The following is an 18,637-nucleotide window of genomic DNA, read 5'->3' on the forward strand; positions in this document are numbered from 1 at the left end:
AAATGCGTTCATCAAATGTGTTACAGAGGGTTTTTTCATATGTGATGATAAATTACTTACAACTTTATCTTTTGACCCTACATGAAGAGAGTTCTGTAACCCAGAAGCAGCACTGTGGGGTGAGAAGTCCCATCAGTTCATGAGGTCAGAGACCTTGTGACTTGCATTTCCCCACATCACTTCAGCCCAGCACGTCACAGAAGCCCAATAAAGGAATAAGCATCTCAGGGTTTTCCAAAAATAAATTTGAGTTCTTTCTCCAAAATGTTGTTATTAATAAAAAGCATCTGTGCTGTGCTCAGCTGTATCCAACTCTTTGTGACCCCATGGACTGTAGCCTGCCAGGTTCCTCTGTCCATGAGATTCTCCAGGCAAGAATACTGGAGTGGGTTGCCATGCCCTCTTCCAGGGGATCTTCCCAGCTCAGGGAATGAACCCAAGTCTCCTGCTCTCCTTCTTTGCAAGCAGATTCTTTACCCACTGAGCTATTTGGGAAGCCCCCCAAAAGTGTAATTAACAACTGTTTAAGCTAGGACATCTTAACATTTATGAGTATTTTTCCCTTCAGTGATTTTTATTTTTCCCATTTTCTCCCTAGAAATCATTTTACCAGTTTAATTACTTGGTAAAGGAATTAAATTATTTCTCCTTGAAGTTTATAAGGAGACATGATACAAACAAATCTTCCAAGGATGTGGATGCTTATAATCTACATTTATCTCTTTTGGCCACAAGACATGTGGAATCTTAGTTCCTCAGCCAGGGATGGAACCCACACACATTAGAAGGCAGTCTTAACCACTGGACTGTCAGGGAAGTCTTGAGATGATGCTTTTTGTGTTGTTATAATTAAGAACATAACATTAGAAATAAAAGTTTTAAATCTCTTAGTGGAAAATAAAAGGTAAATACTTTTTAGAACTTGGAAAGAGTTCTTAAACAAGTTTCAGAGAGCACTGACACAAAAAAAGAGACAGATCTGACTACATTAAAATTAAGAACATTGGGTCCACCAACAGACTAATGAATAAACAAGATGTGGTATGTATGTATGTGTGTATATATATATAAATATATATATAGTGAAATATTACTCAGCCATAAAAATGAAATAATGCCACTCGCAGCAACATGGACCTAGAGATCAGGTCCTTCCATGTTGCTGCAAGTGGGCTGCCGTCGATGGGGTCGCACAGAGTCGGACACGACTGACGCGACTGAGCAGCAGCAGCAGCAGCAGCAGAGATTATCATACTAAGTGAAGAAGTCAGATAGACAAATATCATATGGTATCACTTACATGTGAAATCTAAAACAATGATACAAATGAACTAACTTACAAAACAGAAACAGACTTCCAGACATAGAAAACAAACCTAAGGTTAACAAAGGGGAAGGGAGAGAAGGGTAAGCTGGAAATTTGGGATTAACAGATACATACTACTTGTATATGAAATAGATAAACAAAGACCTACTGTAGAATACAGGGAACTATATTCAATACCTTGTAATAACCTATAATGGAAAAGAATCTGAAAAAGAATATATACATGTATGTATGTATGCACATGCTTGCTCCTTGGGAAGAAAAGCTATGACAAACCTAGACACCATATTAAAAGCAGAGATATCACTTTGCAGACAAAGATACGTATAGCCAAAGCTATGGTGTTTCCAGTAGTCATGTATGGATGTGAGAGTTGGACCATAAAGAAGGCTGAGCACTGAAGAACTGATGCTTTTGAATTGCAGTGTTGGAGAAGATTCCTAACAGTCCCTTGGACAGCAAGGAGATCAAACCAGTCAATCCTAAAGGAAATCAGTCCTGAATATTCATTATAAGGACTGATGCTAAAGCTCCGATACTTTGGCCGCCTGATGTAATGAGCTGACTCATTGGAAAAGACCCTGTTCCTGGGAAAGATTGAGGGCAGGAGAAGAAGAGGGTGACAGAGGATGAGATGGTTGGATGGCATCACCGACTCAATGGACACGAATTTGAGCATACTCTGGGAGATGGTGAAGGACAAGGAAGCCTGCATGCTGCAGTCCATGGAGTGGCAGAGTTGGACACAACTTAGCGACTGATCAACAACAATTGCTTGTATACACACAGGCAATCACTTTGCTGTACACCTGAAACATTTTAATACAATCAACTATACTTCTTTTTTTTTTTGACCATGCAGCATATGGGAATCTTAGTTGCCCAACCAGGGATTGAACTCAAGTCCACTCAATACAAGTACAGAGTCTTAACTGCTGGACCACCAGGGAAATCCCATGTTTTACTATTTAAAACCCATCCATCCACATACACATTAAGGCTGATCATGCAAGGACCAGTAATGAAAGCATGTCATAACCGGAGGGTTGTGAACAATCCATAATGCAGTTCTGCACCTGAGGTCAAATATTCTTAAATAACCACAAATAAATAAAAGTACAAAAACTCAGAGAAGAGGGGGACAGAGAGAGAACAAAGAGAATTCTTTACATCTTTGTGTTCAGTTATTCATCCACCCAGGCAACAAACCTGTACAGACCATCTATGCAGAATCGGAGGCTGCTTCAGACAGGTGAGAATGCTGAAAGATAAACAAGACAAGGGACTCTCCCTCTGAATTGTGTCAAGGCTGTTATTAGCCGAGTCCTGTGGGAAATAGCAAAGAGAAGAGGCTGGAAAGGAAGGAGACAAAACTGTTCAAATAAACGACAAAGAGAGTTGAGATCCAAGACTGGAGGGCCCCAGAGGACATGCCAGTGTTCACCCAGAAGCTCAAGGAGTGACCTACACATTTTTAGAAAGATGGGAAAAAATTAGTCTCTCCTAGTTGCTCACATTTTTAATCATTCTCCTTATTCAAAAACCTCTTACCAACATTGTAAAGCAATTATCCTTCAACTAAAAATGAATCAATTAAAAAAAAAAAAAAAACCTTCTTACATATAAGACTGTGCAATTGCATTCACAGCCCAGACACTGTCTTGTTCTCAGAAACTAGAGGCTGATTACAGCACCACTCCCTACCACGACTTCTCTTTTATTGTTTGAACAATCATTCATTCATCCAGATCACTTCCAATGTGTGGAGCACTGTGTTGGATGCTAGGGTAAAAACAAAGGAACAAACAAGAGGTGGGCCCTGCTCTAGAAGAAATTCAGTGGGAGAGAAGAGAAGTAACTCAAACACAAGATGTCACCAGCAGGTGTTCTGATAAAGGGAGCACTGGGCAGGGAGAGGTGTGGGTGCCAGGAGAGACACGCCACGCTTTCTCCTGCTAAATCTTCACTACACTCTCAGGTTTGCATCAAACTCTTCAGAACTTAAGGACCCAGGGTATATGCCCAGTAGTGGGACTTCTGGGTCATATGGTAGATTTATTCCTAGTTTTTTAAGTAGAGACGCAGATGTAGAGCACGAATTTGTGGACACAATGGGGGAAGGAGAAGGTGCATGAATGGAGAAAGTGGCATTGACATATATACACTATCGTGTGTAAAACAGATAACTAGTGGCAACCTGCTGTATAACACAGGGAGCTCAGCCCAGTGCTGTGACGACCCAGAGGGGTGGGGTGGGGAGAGGTGAGGGAGGCTCAAGAGAGAGGGGACATGTACAATTATGGCTGATTCGCACTGTTGTACAGCAGAAACTAACACAACATTGTGAAGCAATATTCCTCCAACTAAAAAATAAATTAAAAAAAAAAAAACCTTAAAAACACAAAAGTGAAGGCTCAGAGAGGTGAAGGGGCTCAAACCACACAGCTAGGACCTGCAGGAACCAGGACCCGCCTGTGAATCTGGCTCAGAACGCCATCCATCCTGGCCTGACAGCCCCAGAAGCTGCATCAGAGAGCCCCATCTTGGATTTGGATGGAGTGTGAGGCCAAGCTGGAATCACAATTATGTGATTTTCCAAACACCTGCCCACAAGCAGCTGTGTGGGAAGAGCCCCAGCTGAGGAGAACACCCCGTCTGACAGTCTCAACTGCCCACCCGCAGGTGGCACAAAAAACAAAGCAAGATCTAACCACAGGCATCCATCAATGGCCCCGGTACACGATCACCACGTTCCCGCTGCCATGAACGCCCTTCCGAGGCTCCTGAAGTTACGTGCCTTCAAGGCACGGTCTCAAGTGACCAGACCCCAGCCAGCTGGAGTCCTGATGTGGAGAACATTCTGGAATGCACCCCTTTCAAACGTGGGGTTGTTCCCTCACCAAACCTTGTTCAGAACATTCTCCTTTCTGAGAGGCACAAAGCATATGGACAGGTTACCTACAAGTAAGACAAGTGTCTTGTCAATTTCCTGAGCACCTAAACATCTTCACAGAGTGGGGTGAAGGGCAATCACAGAGCACAGGAGAGCACCCAGCTCTGCTGCCCCCCCACCCACAGATTTCACCCCACTGGGAGGGGGAGCTTTGCCTGCCAATGTGCTGGGTTCCTGGAGGAAGGGACTCGAGAGAAGAAGGGAAAAAAAAAAAAAAAGGGTTCTAGGTTGGTTCCAGGTATGTATTTTTTTTAAGGCAAATATCTGCCGAATGTATACCAATTACTCAAAAACTATGTCCACTCAGGACAAATTCGAGAGATTATGCTTCTCTTTCAATTTGTTTGAAATAGGTGCATTTTGATGTAGAATGATGGAGGTCCAAATTCTGCCTTCACCAGCCACAACTTCAAAATGTTAATCAAACTGTTCAGTCCCCTTGGGTTTCATTTTCTCTTTGTTTAAATGGGCTAACACTACCAACCTTACGCAGTGATCACGAGGATGCAATGAGGTGCCGTCCATAGTGATCACACCACCACTAGAATCACTGGGGTGTTTCTCCATTCATCTACTGATCAACACTTAGGTCGTTTCCATATCTTGGCAATTGTAAATAATGTTGTTATAAACATTGGGGTACAGATATCTTTCCAAACTAGTGCTTTTGGGCTTTTAAGATATATACCCAGGAGTGGAATTGCTGAGTCATATGGTAGTTCTAGGGCTTCCCCCATGTGGCTCATTGATAAAGAACCTGCCTGCCAATGCAGGAGACAGAAGAAACAGAAGTTTGACTCTCGGGTTGGGAAGAACCCCTGGAGAAGGGAATGACAACCCACTCTAGTATTCTTGCCTGGAGAATCCCACAGACAGGGGAGCCTATCGGGCTACAGTCCACGGGGTCATAAAGAGTCGGACACGACTGAAGCGACAGAATGCAAGCATGCATGGTAGCTCTATGTTTAATTTTTTGAGAGACATCCATACTATTTCCCAGGAGAAGGAGATGGCACCCCACTCCAGTACTCTTGCCTGGAAAATCCCACGGACAGAGGGGCCTGGTAGGCTGCAGTCCATGGGGTCACTAAGAGTCGGACAAGACTGAGCGACTTCACTTTCATTTTTCACTTTCATGCATTGGAGGATGAAATGGCAACCCACTCCAGTGTTCTTGCCTGGAGAATCCCAGGGACGGGGGAGCCTGGTGGGCTGCTGTCTATGGGGTCCCACAGAGTCGGACACGACTGAAGCGACTTAGCAGCAGCAGCAGCAGCATACTATTTCCCACAATGGCTGCACCAATTTACATTCCCACCAACAGAGCACAAGTAAAACCCATCTCTTTAGCAGTTTCCATAAAATCCTCTTCTTCTCCTTCTCCCTCTATTCTCTTGTTCCCTATATATAGTGCTGGCATTTCACTGGCAATAAAGGATCACTTGGTACCTGTGGTTACAGGTAAGTGGCCTGCTTACAAACAAACCCAGGTTTCTGAGGTAGGCCAGGCCACACTTAAGCTTGTCCACATAATGCCCCAAACCCAAAGCACTTCCTCTTTGGGGCTTTATCCCAAAGGCTAGATTTATGAAAGAAGCTCCGCGCTGATAATTTGTTCATCCAGCCACCAACTACTGAGCTGCTAAGTGCCAGTTAGTGTCTTCAGGAGAGAGTCTGACGTTGACCTGATTCAGTCCGCCAACCAAGCGTTTCCCTCTTGATTCCACTTCAGATATTAATGTCCTTATGAAATAATTACACTCTTTACTGCTTTATTTTCTCATTGTCCCAATGCCCTCAACTCTTTTGTTCACTCTTTTAAAATTTTATCAGTCACCCAAATTCCTTGTGTAAAATCTTTGCCACCAATGCCTTTCATGCACATAAACCTTCAGTCATATTTAGTCTCTGCAGAGCCAATCCCAGGACACAGTGAACTGGGCCTTTCATTTCACAGCCTCACCTCATCCTTTTCCTGTCGCTGCCTCCAGACCCTGACTAGTGAAGGACTCCTCCAGAGCACTGACTCCGTGTGATAAGGGATCCAGGGGCCCCAAACTTCCACCACCCCACCTGTGTTAAGCAATCCTCACTTTATGCCCCACTGAAATGTTCTTCATATTTAAGGATTACTCTCCACGTGGGTGATCCCTAAATATGTTCAACCGAGAGCTCTCCTTATTCTGTTTAGGGACTAATTTTGAGTTATCAGATTGCAAAGTCTCAAAAGCAGAGACCCTAGAACCACCTGAGAGCCCTACGCAATACCTGTATCCTCCACCCTCCCACACACAGATAACTCACACACTGGTCAACCAACACTGCTGACTGACCGAGAGGCTGGCTATCTGGTTGAAAGCTGACGTTACTGCCTGGGATTGAGCATTTGTGCCCCGCCGCCCCACCCCCATTCATATGTTAAGACATAACCCACTGGAAGATGGTAGCAGGATGAAGGCTTCAAGTACACAAGTGGGATTAGTGCCCTTGAAGAAGAGGCCCCGAGGAAATCCTTCATCCCTCCCATCTGGTGAGGACAGCGATGAAACAGCCAGGAGCAAACATGGGTCCTCATGAAACACTGAATCTGCCCACACTTGACCTTGGATCTCAGCCTCCAGAACTGTGAGGAATAAATTTCTGGTTTTTTTTGTTGTTATAGCAGCCCAAAAGGACTAACACGAGCTGTCATAAGACAGTACCTCACCCTGGCTTAGAACAACAGAAAGTTGTCATCTCATGGCTCTGGAGGCTGAAAGTCTGAAATCAAGGCATCGGCAAAGCCTGTTCCTTCTGAAGCCTGTAGCGGAAGAATCTTCCTTTGCCCTTTCCAGCTGCCGGTGGCCCAGTCCTAGCCATCAGTCTCAGCCACTGCATTAGGCACCCCTACTTAGAAATTCAACACACCGGGGCCATACCTGTCCTCCAAAGGCAGGTTGTTGAAAGTCAGGGGTTTTTTTTTGTTTTGTTTTGTTTTGTTTTTTGTCAAACAGCACTTCCATCAAGGTGTTGCTCCAGCAGGCTAATTCTATGATGGGGCTACCCTTTGAACACTTCTCCAAAAAGCATCTATGAAGTGTCCATGATAAGCTGCCGCAGGGAAAACAAATAGCAGGAAAATGTGGCCCCACCCTCAGGAAGCTCATGATTTCATAAAGATCCAGGCATGACAATCAATGGCTTCAAGGTGATGAATGGAGTTTGAGCGAGGTGGCACAGAGCTTGGCTGGAACTCTGAGGGAAGAACAGTTGGCTCAGTAGTGTGAGCACAGCATGGCAGGTTAGAACATGAACTCTGTGAGGTGGAGGAACCTAGGGCTTGTTATACAGAGTGAAGTAAGTCAGAAAGAGAAAAGCCAACAGAGTATATTAACATATATAGATGGAAACTAGAAAATGGTATTGAAGAACCTATTTGCGGGGAAGGAATGGAGACGCAGATGTAGAGAACGGACCCATGGACACAGTGGGGGCGGGAAAGAAAGGGGCCAACGGAGAAAGCGGCAAGAACACAAATACACTGTCAGGTGCTAAGATGGCTGGCTGGTGAGAAGCTGTCGAGTAGCCTGGGGAGCCCAGTCTGCTGCTCCGTGATGACCTGGAGGAATGGGATGGGGGCTGGGGAGGGAGACGCGGAAGGGAGTCAATGATCAAGGCTGATTCACACTGTTGGACAGCAGAAACCAACACAACATTGTAAAAAAATTTTTTTAATTTTTAAAAAAAAGAAATGAAGAGCATGAACTCTGCAGCCAGAGTACCTGGCTTTACTACCTACTAGCTGCGTGACTTTGAACAAATCACTTAACTCCTGTGCGCTTCAGTGTCCTCATTGAGACAATGAGCGTGCCAAGAGTCCCTCCTTCATAAATTGTTGTGAGGATTAAGAAGTCAGTTTGTGAAAGGTGCTTTAGAACAGTGCCAGGTGTGGGTAAGTGTTAAATTAATACTCTGCACGAAAGAGAGAAGCAAGATGGATGGCCGGTGAGACGTTGCTGCGTAGCATGGGGAGCCCAGTCTGGTGCTCCGAGATGACCTGGAGGAATGGGATAGCGGGTGGGGAGGGAGGCACAGAAGAGAGGCCAGACTGTTCTCCTTGCTCACCATTCTGCCCGCCCCACCTTATTTGGCATTACTCCTGTACACAGTATACAGTGCAACACGAAAGTAATGGAGAATTACTTCCATACCCCACGGTTAAGATATGCATTGAAAATCTAACTAAAACCCATACTGCTATCAAGCTAATATTCATTTCTTACTTACACATGTATTTTCTAAGCATCTAGGAATGGGAGGCGGGGATTCCCCGGTAGCTCAGCTGGTAAAGAATCCGCCTGCAATGCAGGAGACCCTGGTTCAATCCCTGGGTCGGGAAGTTCCTCTGGAGAAGGAATAGACTACCCACTCCAGTATTCTTCCTGGAGAATCCTCATGGACAGAGGAGCCTGGTGGGCTATATAGTCCATGGGGTCACAAAGGGTCGGACACAATTGAGCAACTAAGCCCAGGACGGGAAAACCACTGAGAGAATACAATACGCTTATGACATTTGAGAAACTGGCAGGACACATGGGACCCAATGAGTTAGCTCCCAGGGCATGTTATACCCTGTTGGCAGGAGGGATCTAATCAAGGATCTGCTAGCTCATGCAAACAACTCTTTTTTGAGAAGCAGAAAAAGGCTCCCTGACTCTCAACAGATACAGCCTTGCCCAGGCTGGATTTTCAGCCCTGTTGGCCAGGAGCTTATGCATACAGCAGAAACCAGGTAGTTCTACTGACTAAAACCACTTAGTCAATAGGTCAGAGGTACCATTTAATCAATTTTTTCCTCACTAGTCAAATTGTTCCAGAATGTTGAGCAAAAGTTAACATAGGTTTCACAAAAGCTCAAATCACAACGGGAAATAAATTTATGGTCTCAGTTCAGTTCAGTCGCTGAGTTGTGTTCGACTCTGCAACCCCATGAATCGCAGCACGCCAGGCCTCCCTGTCCATCACCAACTCCCAGAGTTCACTCAGACTCACGTCCATTGAGTTGGTGATGCCATCCAGCCATCTCATCCTCTGTCGTCCCCTTCTCCTCCTGCCCCCAATCCCTCCCAGCATCAGAGTCTTTTCCGATGAGTCAACTCTTCACATGAGGTGGCCAAAGTACTGGAGTTTCAGCTTTGGCATCATCCCTTCCAAAGAACACCCAGGGCTGATCTCCTTTAAAATGGACTGGTTGGATCTCCTTGCAGTCCAAGGGACTCTCAAGAGTGTTCTCCAATGCCACAGTTCAAAAGCATCAGTTCTTCGGCGCTCAGCCTTCTTCACAGTCCAACTCTCACATCCATACATGACCACTGGAAAAACCATAGCCTTGACTAGACAGACCTTTGTTGGCAAAGTAATGTCTCTGCTTTTGAATATGCTATCTAGGTTGGTCATAACTTTTCTTCCAAGGAGTAAGCATCTTTTAATTTCATGGCTGCAATCACCATCTGCAGTGACTTTGGAGCTCAAAAAAATAAAGTCTGACACTATTTCCACTGTTTCCCCATCTATTTCCCATGAAGTGATGGGACCAGATGCCATGATCTTCGTTTTCTGAATGCTGAGCTTTAAGCCAACTTTTTCACTCTCCACTTTCACTTTCATCAAGAGGCTTTTTAGTTCCTCTTCACTTTCTGCCATAAGGGTGGTATCCTCTGCATATCTGAGGTTATTGATATATTTCTCCCAGCAATCTTGATTCCAGCTTGTGCTTCTTCCAGCCCAGCATTTCTCATGATGTATTCTGCATATAAGTTAAATAAGCAGGGTGACAATATACAGCCTTGATGTAGTCCTTTTCCTATTTGGAACCAGTCTGTTGTTCCATGTCCAGTTCTAACTGTTGCTTCCTGACCTGCATATTTATGGTCTAGAAGAATGTATTAGTGCTACCAAGTGTTCGTCACTCAGTCGTGTCCAACTCTTTGCGACCCCACGGATGGCAGCCCACCAGGCTTCTCTGTCCATGGAATTCTCCAGTCAAGAATACTGAAGTGGGTTGCCATTTCCTTCTCCAGGGGATCTTCCCAACCCAGGCATTGAACCTGGGTCTCCTGCATTGCAGGCAGATTCTTTGCCACCTAAGCCACCAGAGAAGCCCTCAGTTCAGTTCGTGCTACCAAAACTCACCTTAAAAAATTAATACCTCCCCCAAAATGTTACTTCAGCTGATAAAAAAAAAGTGTGTATATATGATGTGTGTCTATATAGGAATTAACAGATATATATGTAACTCCTAGCTCTGTCCACTGAAAGGGTCTAGAAGCAGTGACACACCAGTAACAATGAGCACGCCTCATATCCAGATCTTGGTTTCTAAATATCTTATTAATTAAAAAAACAAAGCTCTCTGGTTAGCTCTCTAGTTAGTTTCAACACTGGGGCAAAGAAAATTAACAGTGACCCTAGAACATCTCATGGTACCAGAAAGCATATAAAAAGTAAAGTCCTGGGCTTCCCTGGTGGTTCAGTGGTAAAGAATCCACTTGCCAATGCAAGAGACACAGATTTGATCCCTGATCTGGGAAGACCCCACGTGCCACAGAGCAACTAAGCCTATGTGCCACAACTACAGAATCTGTGCTCTAGAGCCCAAGAGCCACAACTACTGAGCCCATGTGCCGCAGCTACGGAAGCCCGCATGCCCTAGAACCTGTGCTCTGCAACGAGAAGCCACTGCCGTGAGAAGCCTGAGCACTGCAACGAGAAAGTAGACCCAGCTTGCCGCAACTAGAGGAAAGTCCCTGCAGCAATGAAGACCCAGCACAGTCAAAAATAAATGCATAAATAAAATTATTTAAAATTTTAAAAACCTGCATAAATAAATAATATCTGAACAGTTATTAACACATTCAGTTCCGTTCATTTCAGTTCACTCAGTCATGTCTGACTCTGCGACCCCATGGACTGCAGCACGCCAGGCTTCCCTGTTCACCACCAACTCCCAGAGCCTACTCAAACTCATGTCCATTGAGTCGGTGATTCCATCCAACCATCTCATCCTCTGTCGTTCCCTTTTCCTTCTACCCTCAATCTTTCCCAGCATCAGGGTCTTTTCAAATGAGTCAGTTCTTTGCAGCAGGTGGCCAAAGTATTGGAGTTTCAGCTTCAGCATCAGTCCTTCCAATGAATATTCAGGATTGATTTCCTTTAGGATGGACTGGTTGGATCACCTTGCAGTCCAAGGGACTCTCAAGAGTCTTCAAGACCACAGTTCAAAAGCATCAATTCATTACCAAAACAATTTAACATGGTTATTCTGCAGAAGGCTTTAAAAGTCTTTATGCCTATGGATTATTCAGCATGCCAAATGTGTTCAGTGTATAATGCGCTGTACATTCCATTATTAAAAGAACTTTTCACTCAAAAATTTTAAATGACTATTGTGACAAATCATTTTTGTAGCTTACCACTTCAGAAGTTTTATCTAAGAATTTTTTCACTCTATGGAAAAACATATTTACTGAGCACTGACTATGTGCCAGGAAACATAATAAGCGCTTTTATCCTCCAGTAAACCTGTGAGATACATTATTATTAGTCTTATAGATGAGAAAACTGAGATTTTACAATTTTCCAAGGTCAGAGAGCTGCAAGAGTAAGAATTCAAACTCAGGTCTACAAGATTGTAGAGTCACAGTTCTTCATCTCTAAGTGAGAGTAGTTTGCTAATATGTACAGTGAAGTGATATTTTATTTTCCCTCACAGGAGCTTCCCTGGTCTTTCAAAAAAATTGGGCTATGGTACTTCCCTGATGGCCCAGGGGTGGAGAAACCTTGCAATGTAGGTGACGCAGGTTCGATCCCTGGTCCAGGAGGATTCCACATGCTTCAGGCCAATTAAGCCCTCACACCACAACTAAGGCCTGATGCAGCCAAATAAATAAATAAATATCTAAGAAAGAAAGAAAGAAAGAAAGAAAAATGGGCCATATAAAGGCCAATCATCTACAGAAAGATCCACACCAAGACACATTATAATCAAACTGTCAAAGACAGAAATTTTGAAAACAGCAAGAGAGAAGCAATTCATCCCACAAAACGGATCCTCAATAAGATGAACAACTTATTTTTCATTGGAAACCATGGAAGCCAGATCACAGTGAGATTATATAGTGCTAAAAGAAAATAAAATTGTCAGTCAAGAATTCTATAAAATTAGTCTTCAAAAATGAGGGAGAAATTAAGACATCCCCAAATAAAAGCTGAAGGTGTTTGCTGCTAGTAAATAGACCTGCCCTACAAGAAATGTTAAAAGGAGTCCTTCGAGTTGAAATAAAGGACATTAGACAGTAACACAAAGCCATACAAAGAAATACAGAACACAAGTACCATTTGCGTAGGTAAATACAAAAGCCAGCATTATTGCAATTTTGGTTTGTAACTCTTTTTTTCCTATGGGATTTAAAAGACAAATGAATAGAACAATGATTATATTTCTATCTTGAGGGGCAACAATGTGCAAAGATGTCATTTGTGACAACAACACGATAAAAGTGGAGGACAGACCTGTACAGGAGCAGAGTTTTAGATGCTGTTGAAAACTAAGCTGGTATCATTTCAAACTGGACTGTTATAGATTTAGGATGTTAACTGTAATCCTCAGAGTAAGCACTAAGAAAATAACTTTTAAAATTTACAGGGGACTTCCTTGGCAGTCCAGCAGTTAAGACTCCAGCTTCCACTGCAATGGTGTGGCTTTGATCCCTGGTTGGGGAACTAAGATCCCACATGTCATGTGGTGCAATCAAAACACAAACTTACAGAACAAGAGATGAAGAGCAAATCAAAATGGTACATTTGAAAAATTAAACACAAAAGAAAGCAGTAATGGAGAAACTGAGGAATTAAAAATTACATGACATATAGAAAACAAATAGCAAAATGGCAGAACTGTCTTCATTCAGAAATGTCCTTTGAATGTGAACAGATTAGACTTACCAATTAAAATCAGAAAGTGGCATATTCTATTCGATTTTTTAAAATATATGTATGTTCTAAAACTAGACTCCAGTGATAGTTGCACAACTCTAAAAACTTACTGAAAATTATTGAATTCACATTTTAAATGGATGTATGTTATGGTATTTAAATTATGCCTCACTAAAGCTGTTAAAAATGACTTACATGCTCCAATCTACTTTTAAGAAAAGATGCAAACAAGATGGGTAGCTTTCACATTCATGTGTACAATAAAGATGTAAAACACACAGCTATCTTTCTGTAATGGTTTAGGTACAGTGTTCTTATAAGTAAGGGGTTGAAATTAATAACCGTTTGTCCTCTCCTTTCGCTATGATTTTCTCAGATTAAATGATCCACACTCTCAATGCCACAGAAGAGCATGAAGTGAAATCTTGTAATTCAAGGACTGGACAATTCCAGTTCTAACTTCACCCTGAAGGTCCACAAGCCCCAATAATCTGTGATGTTTTGAGTAACAAATTTAAATTGCTGAGAAGACACATTTGCACACTTGTTTGCTAGTGAGTGAATTTGGATCTCTGAAGGAAAACACTTAGGCTTCCTTCAAATGACTTGTAGGTAAACTTTCCCTGCTAAACTTTGGCTACTGTCCACAAACACACAACAGCTATTAGAAAAATCCTTTTTTAAAAAAGATCATTTGTCATTCAAGTGGTGACCATAATCATTGGTCTGAAGTTTTGAAATAACTCTATTAGTAACTGTTACATGGAGAAGGCAATGGCACCCTACTCCAGTACTCTTGCCTGGAGAATCCCAGAGTCGGGGGAGCCTGGTGGGCTTCCATCTATGGGGTCGCACAGAGTCGGACACAACTGAAGCGACTTAGCAGCAGCAGCAGTAGCAGCAGTACCTGTTACAAACATATCAGTGGACTCAGTAAATGTCTTAGATGTCCCCAAATTTTCACATCAGTTTCACAAAGGAAAGGGACCTTGTTGAACTTAACAAAAGGCTCCCTCTCACAATAGGTCTATAAACAGAGCCTTAGTGAAGCTTTCCTGTTTATGACTGTAAGTCCAAGTTACACACACACAAACCGGAACTGTGTTGCTCACACAATAGCATCATGCTCATACTTAGCCATAACTCAGGTATGTATACTTCTGTATCATTACCATTCAGGTTAAATCTAAGTGCATTGAAAGAACACGTAAAAGATATGTTGAACTGTCAATGTACAAAATCAGAATGATATGTTTGCTGGGAATTCCCTGGTGGTCCAGTGGTAACTGGGGCTTGCTTCCCAGGTAGCGCTAGTGGAAAGAAGCTGCCTGCCAATACAGGAGACCTAAGAGACTCGGGATCAAACCCTGGGTTGGGAAGATCTGGAGGAGGAAATGGCAACCCACTCCAGTGTTCTTGCCTGGAAAATCCCATGGACAGAGGAGCCTGGTGGGCTATAGTCCAAGGAATCCTAAAGATATGACTGAAGTGACTTAGGACGCACCCGTGCCAGCGGTCACTCTGAGCTTCCACTGCAGGGGTCATGGGTTCAATACCTGGAGGGGGAACTAAGATCTCAAAAACTGTGCAGTGTGGCCAGAAATTTTTTTTTAAAAAAGATCATGGGATGTAACATGGAGAAAGTAACATGGAAACATACATTATCATACGTAAAATATATAGCCAAAGTAAATTCGCTGTGTGATTCAGGGAACTCAAACTGGGTCTCTGTAACAACCTGCTGCTGCTGCTAAGTCGCTTCAGTCGTGTCCGACTCTGTGCGACCCCATAGACGGCAGCCCACGAGGCTCCCCCGTCCCTGGGATTCTCCAGGCAAGAACACTGGAGTGGGTTGCCATTTCCTTCTCCAATGCATGAAAGTGAAAAGTGAAAGTGAAGTCACTCAGTCGTGTCCGACTCTTAGCGACCCACGGACTGCGGCCCACCAGGCTCCTCTGTCCATGGGATTTTCCAGGTAAGAGTATTGGAGTGGGGTGCCATTGCCTTCTCTGCTGTAACAACCTAGACCTATGTAAACCTATGGCTGATTCATGTTGATGTTTGGTAGAAACCAACACAATACTGTAAAGCAATTATCCTTCAAATAAAAATAAATAAAAAATTTTAAAAGATCATATATTTGGTAAATACATGCAGTTCATTCATTGTGAGCATAGTGCTCATGTCAAGCTAAACCAGATACAAGGTTATATTTTCAACACAGCCTTCCACTTCCATTTTATTGTCATCTCTATCAGAGGTCAGTAAACTCAGTCCTCCCTTGGTATCCATGAAGGACTGGTTCCAGGAACCCCACAGATACCTAAATCTGCAGATGTTCAAGTCCCTGATATAAAACGTTATATATTTGCATATAATGTATGCATATTCTCCCAAGTACTTTAAATCACTTCCAAATAACACCTAATATTAATGCAATGTAAATACTATGCAAATAGTTGCCAGCATAGGGCAAATTAAAGTTTTGCTCTGGAGAACTTTCTAAATTTTTTTTCTCCCGAGTATTTTCAACCCACAGTTGGTTCAATCTGTGGATTCGAAACCCAGCGATACTGAAGGCTGCCAGTAATAATGTCTTTACATTCCTTGGGTAAGTAAACATTTAAAATTAAAGCACAGGGACTTCCCTGATGGTCCGGCAGTTAGAACTATGCATTCCCAATGTAGGGAGCCCAGGTTCAATCCCTGGTCAAGGAACTAGATCCCATATGCTGCAACTATGACCTGGTGCGGCCAAATAAATTTTTTTTTGAAATTAAAGCACAAACTGTGACATATTTCGATTGTAGTTACTTTTCATCAGAATAGAATTAATTTGTATATTTTCTTATCTGCTCTTTAGGGTCAGGCTGGGACGTGCACGTGCGGACCATTTGCTGCAAATCTGCAATGCTTGCACCTGGACACACCTCTCCCTGAGTGACAAAATACAAAGATACTATATTGGACTAAAAATAACTTCATGCATGCTCAGTTACGGCAAATCCTGGATAAGAGATACAAAAAGACCAAAAAACCCAACAGCCACTGTTGAAGAAGCAAAAGCAAGGTACAGTTCATTCCCCCAACTCCTGCCCTGGAGGCGCACACGACCACCTAAGTGGTGGGCGACCACCTAAACCACCCCTCCGACCTGACTCGAACTCTGGACTCACCCTTTCGTGTTCAGTCGCTCAGTTCTGTCTGACTCTGTGATCCCATGGACTGTAGCCCGCCAGGCTCCTCTGTCCATGGGAGTTTTTCCAGGCAAGAATAGTGGAGAAGGTTGCCATTTCCTCCTCCAGGGGATCTTCCTGACCCAGGGGTCCAGCCCAGTGTGTCTCCTGCCCTCCACACAAATAAGTAACAAGCTTGCCCGCCGACCTCCCCCACAGAGTGAGCAAAGGAACCTGTTGGTTCTCACTCCCCAGCTGCTGCAGCAGGGGCCCCAATAAAGCCTTGCCTGAATTTCCTGTCTGGACTCTGATCAATTTCTATTGATTAAGGAGGCCAGGAACCCTAGTAGTAACATTTATATTAACATCAACTGTATCTTCACTCTGCCATCCTTTCATTCAATAGTTTCAGAGCATCTGTTCTGTTCCAGGCTTCGTCCTAAGCACTGGAGAAACCATGGGGAACAGGACAAGACAGGATCCCTGAATCACAGAGCTCTCAAACACCAAAACTTAATGTCTGAGCAGTAACAAGTATATAAAATCTTGTTTAATGAACTTAAGTACAGAAAAACTACTGCAAACATTTTTCACACAACAAACAAACTACAGACTTTTTAAATGCCCTGCCTATTGACACATGCTACTGTTCAAGTACCCACGTTACTATTATTATAGAATCAGCCCCATAAACCCGGGTTGTTGTTGGTTTTATTTTTTTTCCCTAAGATGTGACTTTTATCCATTTACTTTTTTGCAAAATCCTTTTGACCTGAAATTCTAAACTCTAGCTGGCCCCCAAATTTTATTTTTAGAGACTTCAAAAAAATAGAACTATTTTTACTAACTTTTCTCTGTCTCCCAGCTCGAGCTGTATATCAGCAGATTTAAGATGACTAAAACTGGAACTTCCCTGGTGGTCTAATAACTAAGGCTCCACACTCCCAACGCAGGAGGTCCCGGTTCAATCCCCGGTCAGAGAACTCGATTCCACATGCCACAACAAAAGATCCTGCATGCCATAGCTAATACCCAACGAAGTCAAATAAAGATATAAATATTTTTTAAAAAAAGATGACCATCACTCAGATACAGCCAAATGATTAGTCTTAATCTCTCTCCCCTTCCCCTACCCATCTCCCACCACACCTCACTTTTCTGAAAGGAAGGTCTGCACCAGCTGCTACTAACACTGAGCCAGAACAAGTGTCTAAGAGTCCAGCTTCTGGAATTGGCCTTCTCCTTCTGTCTCCAACATGTTTCTCTCCTAATCACGTCAGCTCCTCTCACAGTAGTCATCAGTGCACCTGCTCAAGCCTCAACTGTAAAAGCAGAAAGCACTTCTGCTCACCCTTATTTTTAGAGATTTAAGCCTGACACCAGACAGAGTTCTCCTCCTTCAGGCTACACCTTGGCCTGGAAATGCAGTCAGCTGAGAGATTTAAGCCTGACACCAGACAGCGTTCTCCTCCTTCAGGCTACACCTTGGCCTGGAAATGCAGTCAGCTGAGTGACCTCAGGAAGCCACTGCCTACTCTATCTAGGCCTGTAGACTCAGGTTTAAGCATCTATTATGGAAACTCAATCAGAACAAGAAACATGACTTTTATGTACTTCTCAAAACAGTAGTGGCAACGTACGACACTCAATAAAAATACGAGCTGAGGAGGATGAGAGTTGGCCCGTTTCTAGGCAAAATTGGGGACAAAGAATCAGCTGAAAATTTCCTGGATACCTTCCCTCCTCCTTACGTTTACTCTTCCCACAATTAGAACTACTACTACTACTAAGTCACTTCAGTCGTGTCCGACTCTGTGCAACCCCATAGACAGCAGCCCACCAGGCTCCCCTGTCCCTGGGATTCTCCAGGCAAGAACACTGGACTGGGCTGCCATTTCCTTCTCCAATGCATGAAAGTGAAAAGTGAAAGTGAAGTCGCTCAGTCGTGTCCAACTCTTCGAGACCCCATGGACCGCAGCCTCCCAGGCTCCTCCATCCATGGGATTTTCCAGGCAAGAGTACTGGAGTGGGGTGCCATTGCCTTCTCCGACAATTAGAACAGTTCTCTCCAAAGCTGGGTGTCCCAGGCAATCCAGTGGGGTGCAAGAGGCGAATACTCAAACTGTCTGGTTTACTTAAAATGAAGAAATTCAATTTTCCTAATATACAGATTGCCTCTGTATATTATGGCATCACTGATGCCGCAAT

General features: G+C 43.5%; 1 protein-coding gene across 2 annotated transcripts in view; it reads right to left on the bottom strand.

Annotated features, from left to right (window-relative positions):
- The window catches only part of LAMA3 (laminin subunit alpha 3), a 260,515-nt gene that overhangs the window by 237,006 nt on the left and 4,872 nt on the right, over positions 1–18,637 (bottom strand). Inside the window, exon 1 of one of the 2 annotated variants that reach the window (XM_059881027.1) lies at positions 7,199–7,357. The exons of the other annotated variant lie outside the window; for it this stretch is intronic. Within the exon in view, the coding sequence (XP_059737010.1) occupies positions 7,199–7,282 (84 nt within the window). The 5' untranslated portion in view covers positions 7,283–7,357. Of the gene's footprint in view, positions 1–7,198; positions 7,358–18,637 lie in introns of those variants that run through there. 2 annotated transcript variants of the gene reach the window in all.

Source organism: Bos taurus, chromosome 24 (genome assembly GCF_002263795.3).
Source record: "Bos taurus isolate L1 Dominette 01449 registration number 42190680 breed Hereford chromosome 24, ARS-UCD2.0, whole genome shotgun sequence".
Lineage (NCBI taxonomy): Eukaryota > Metazoa > Chordata > Mammalia > Artiodactyla > Bovidae > Bos > Bos taurus.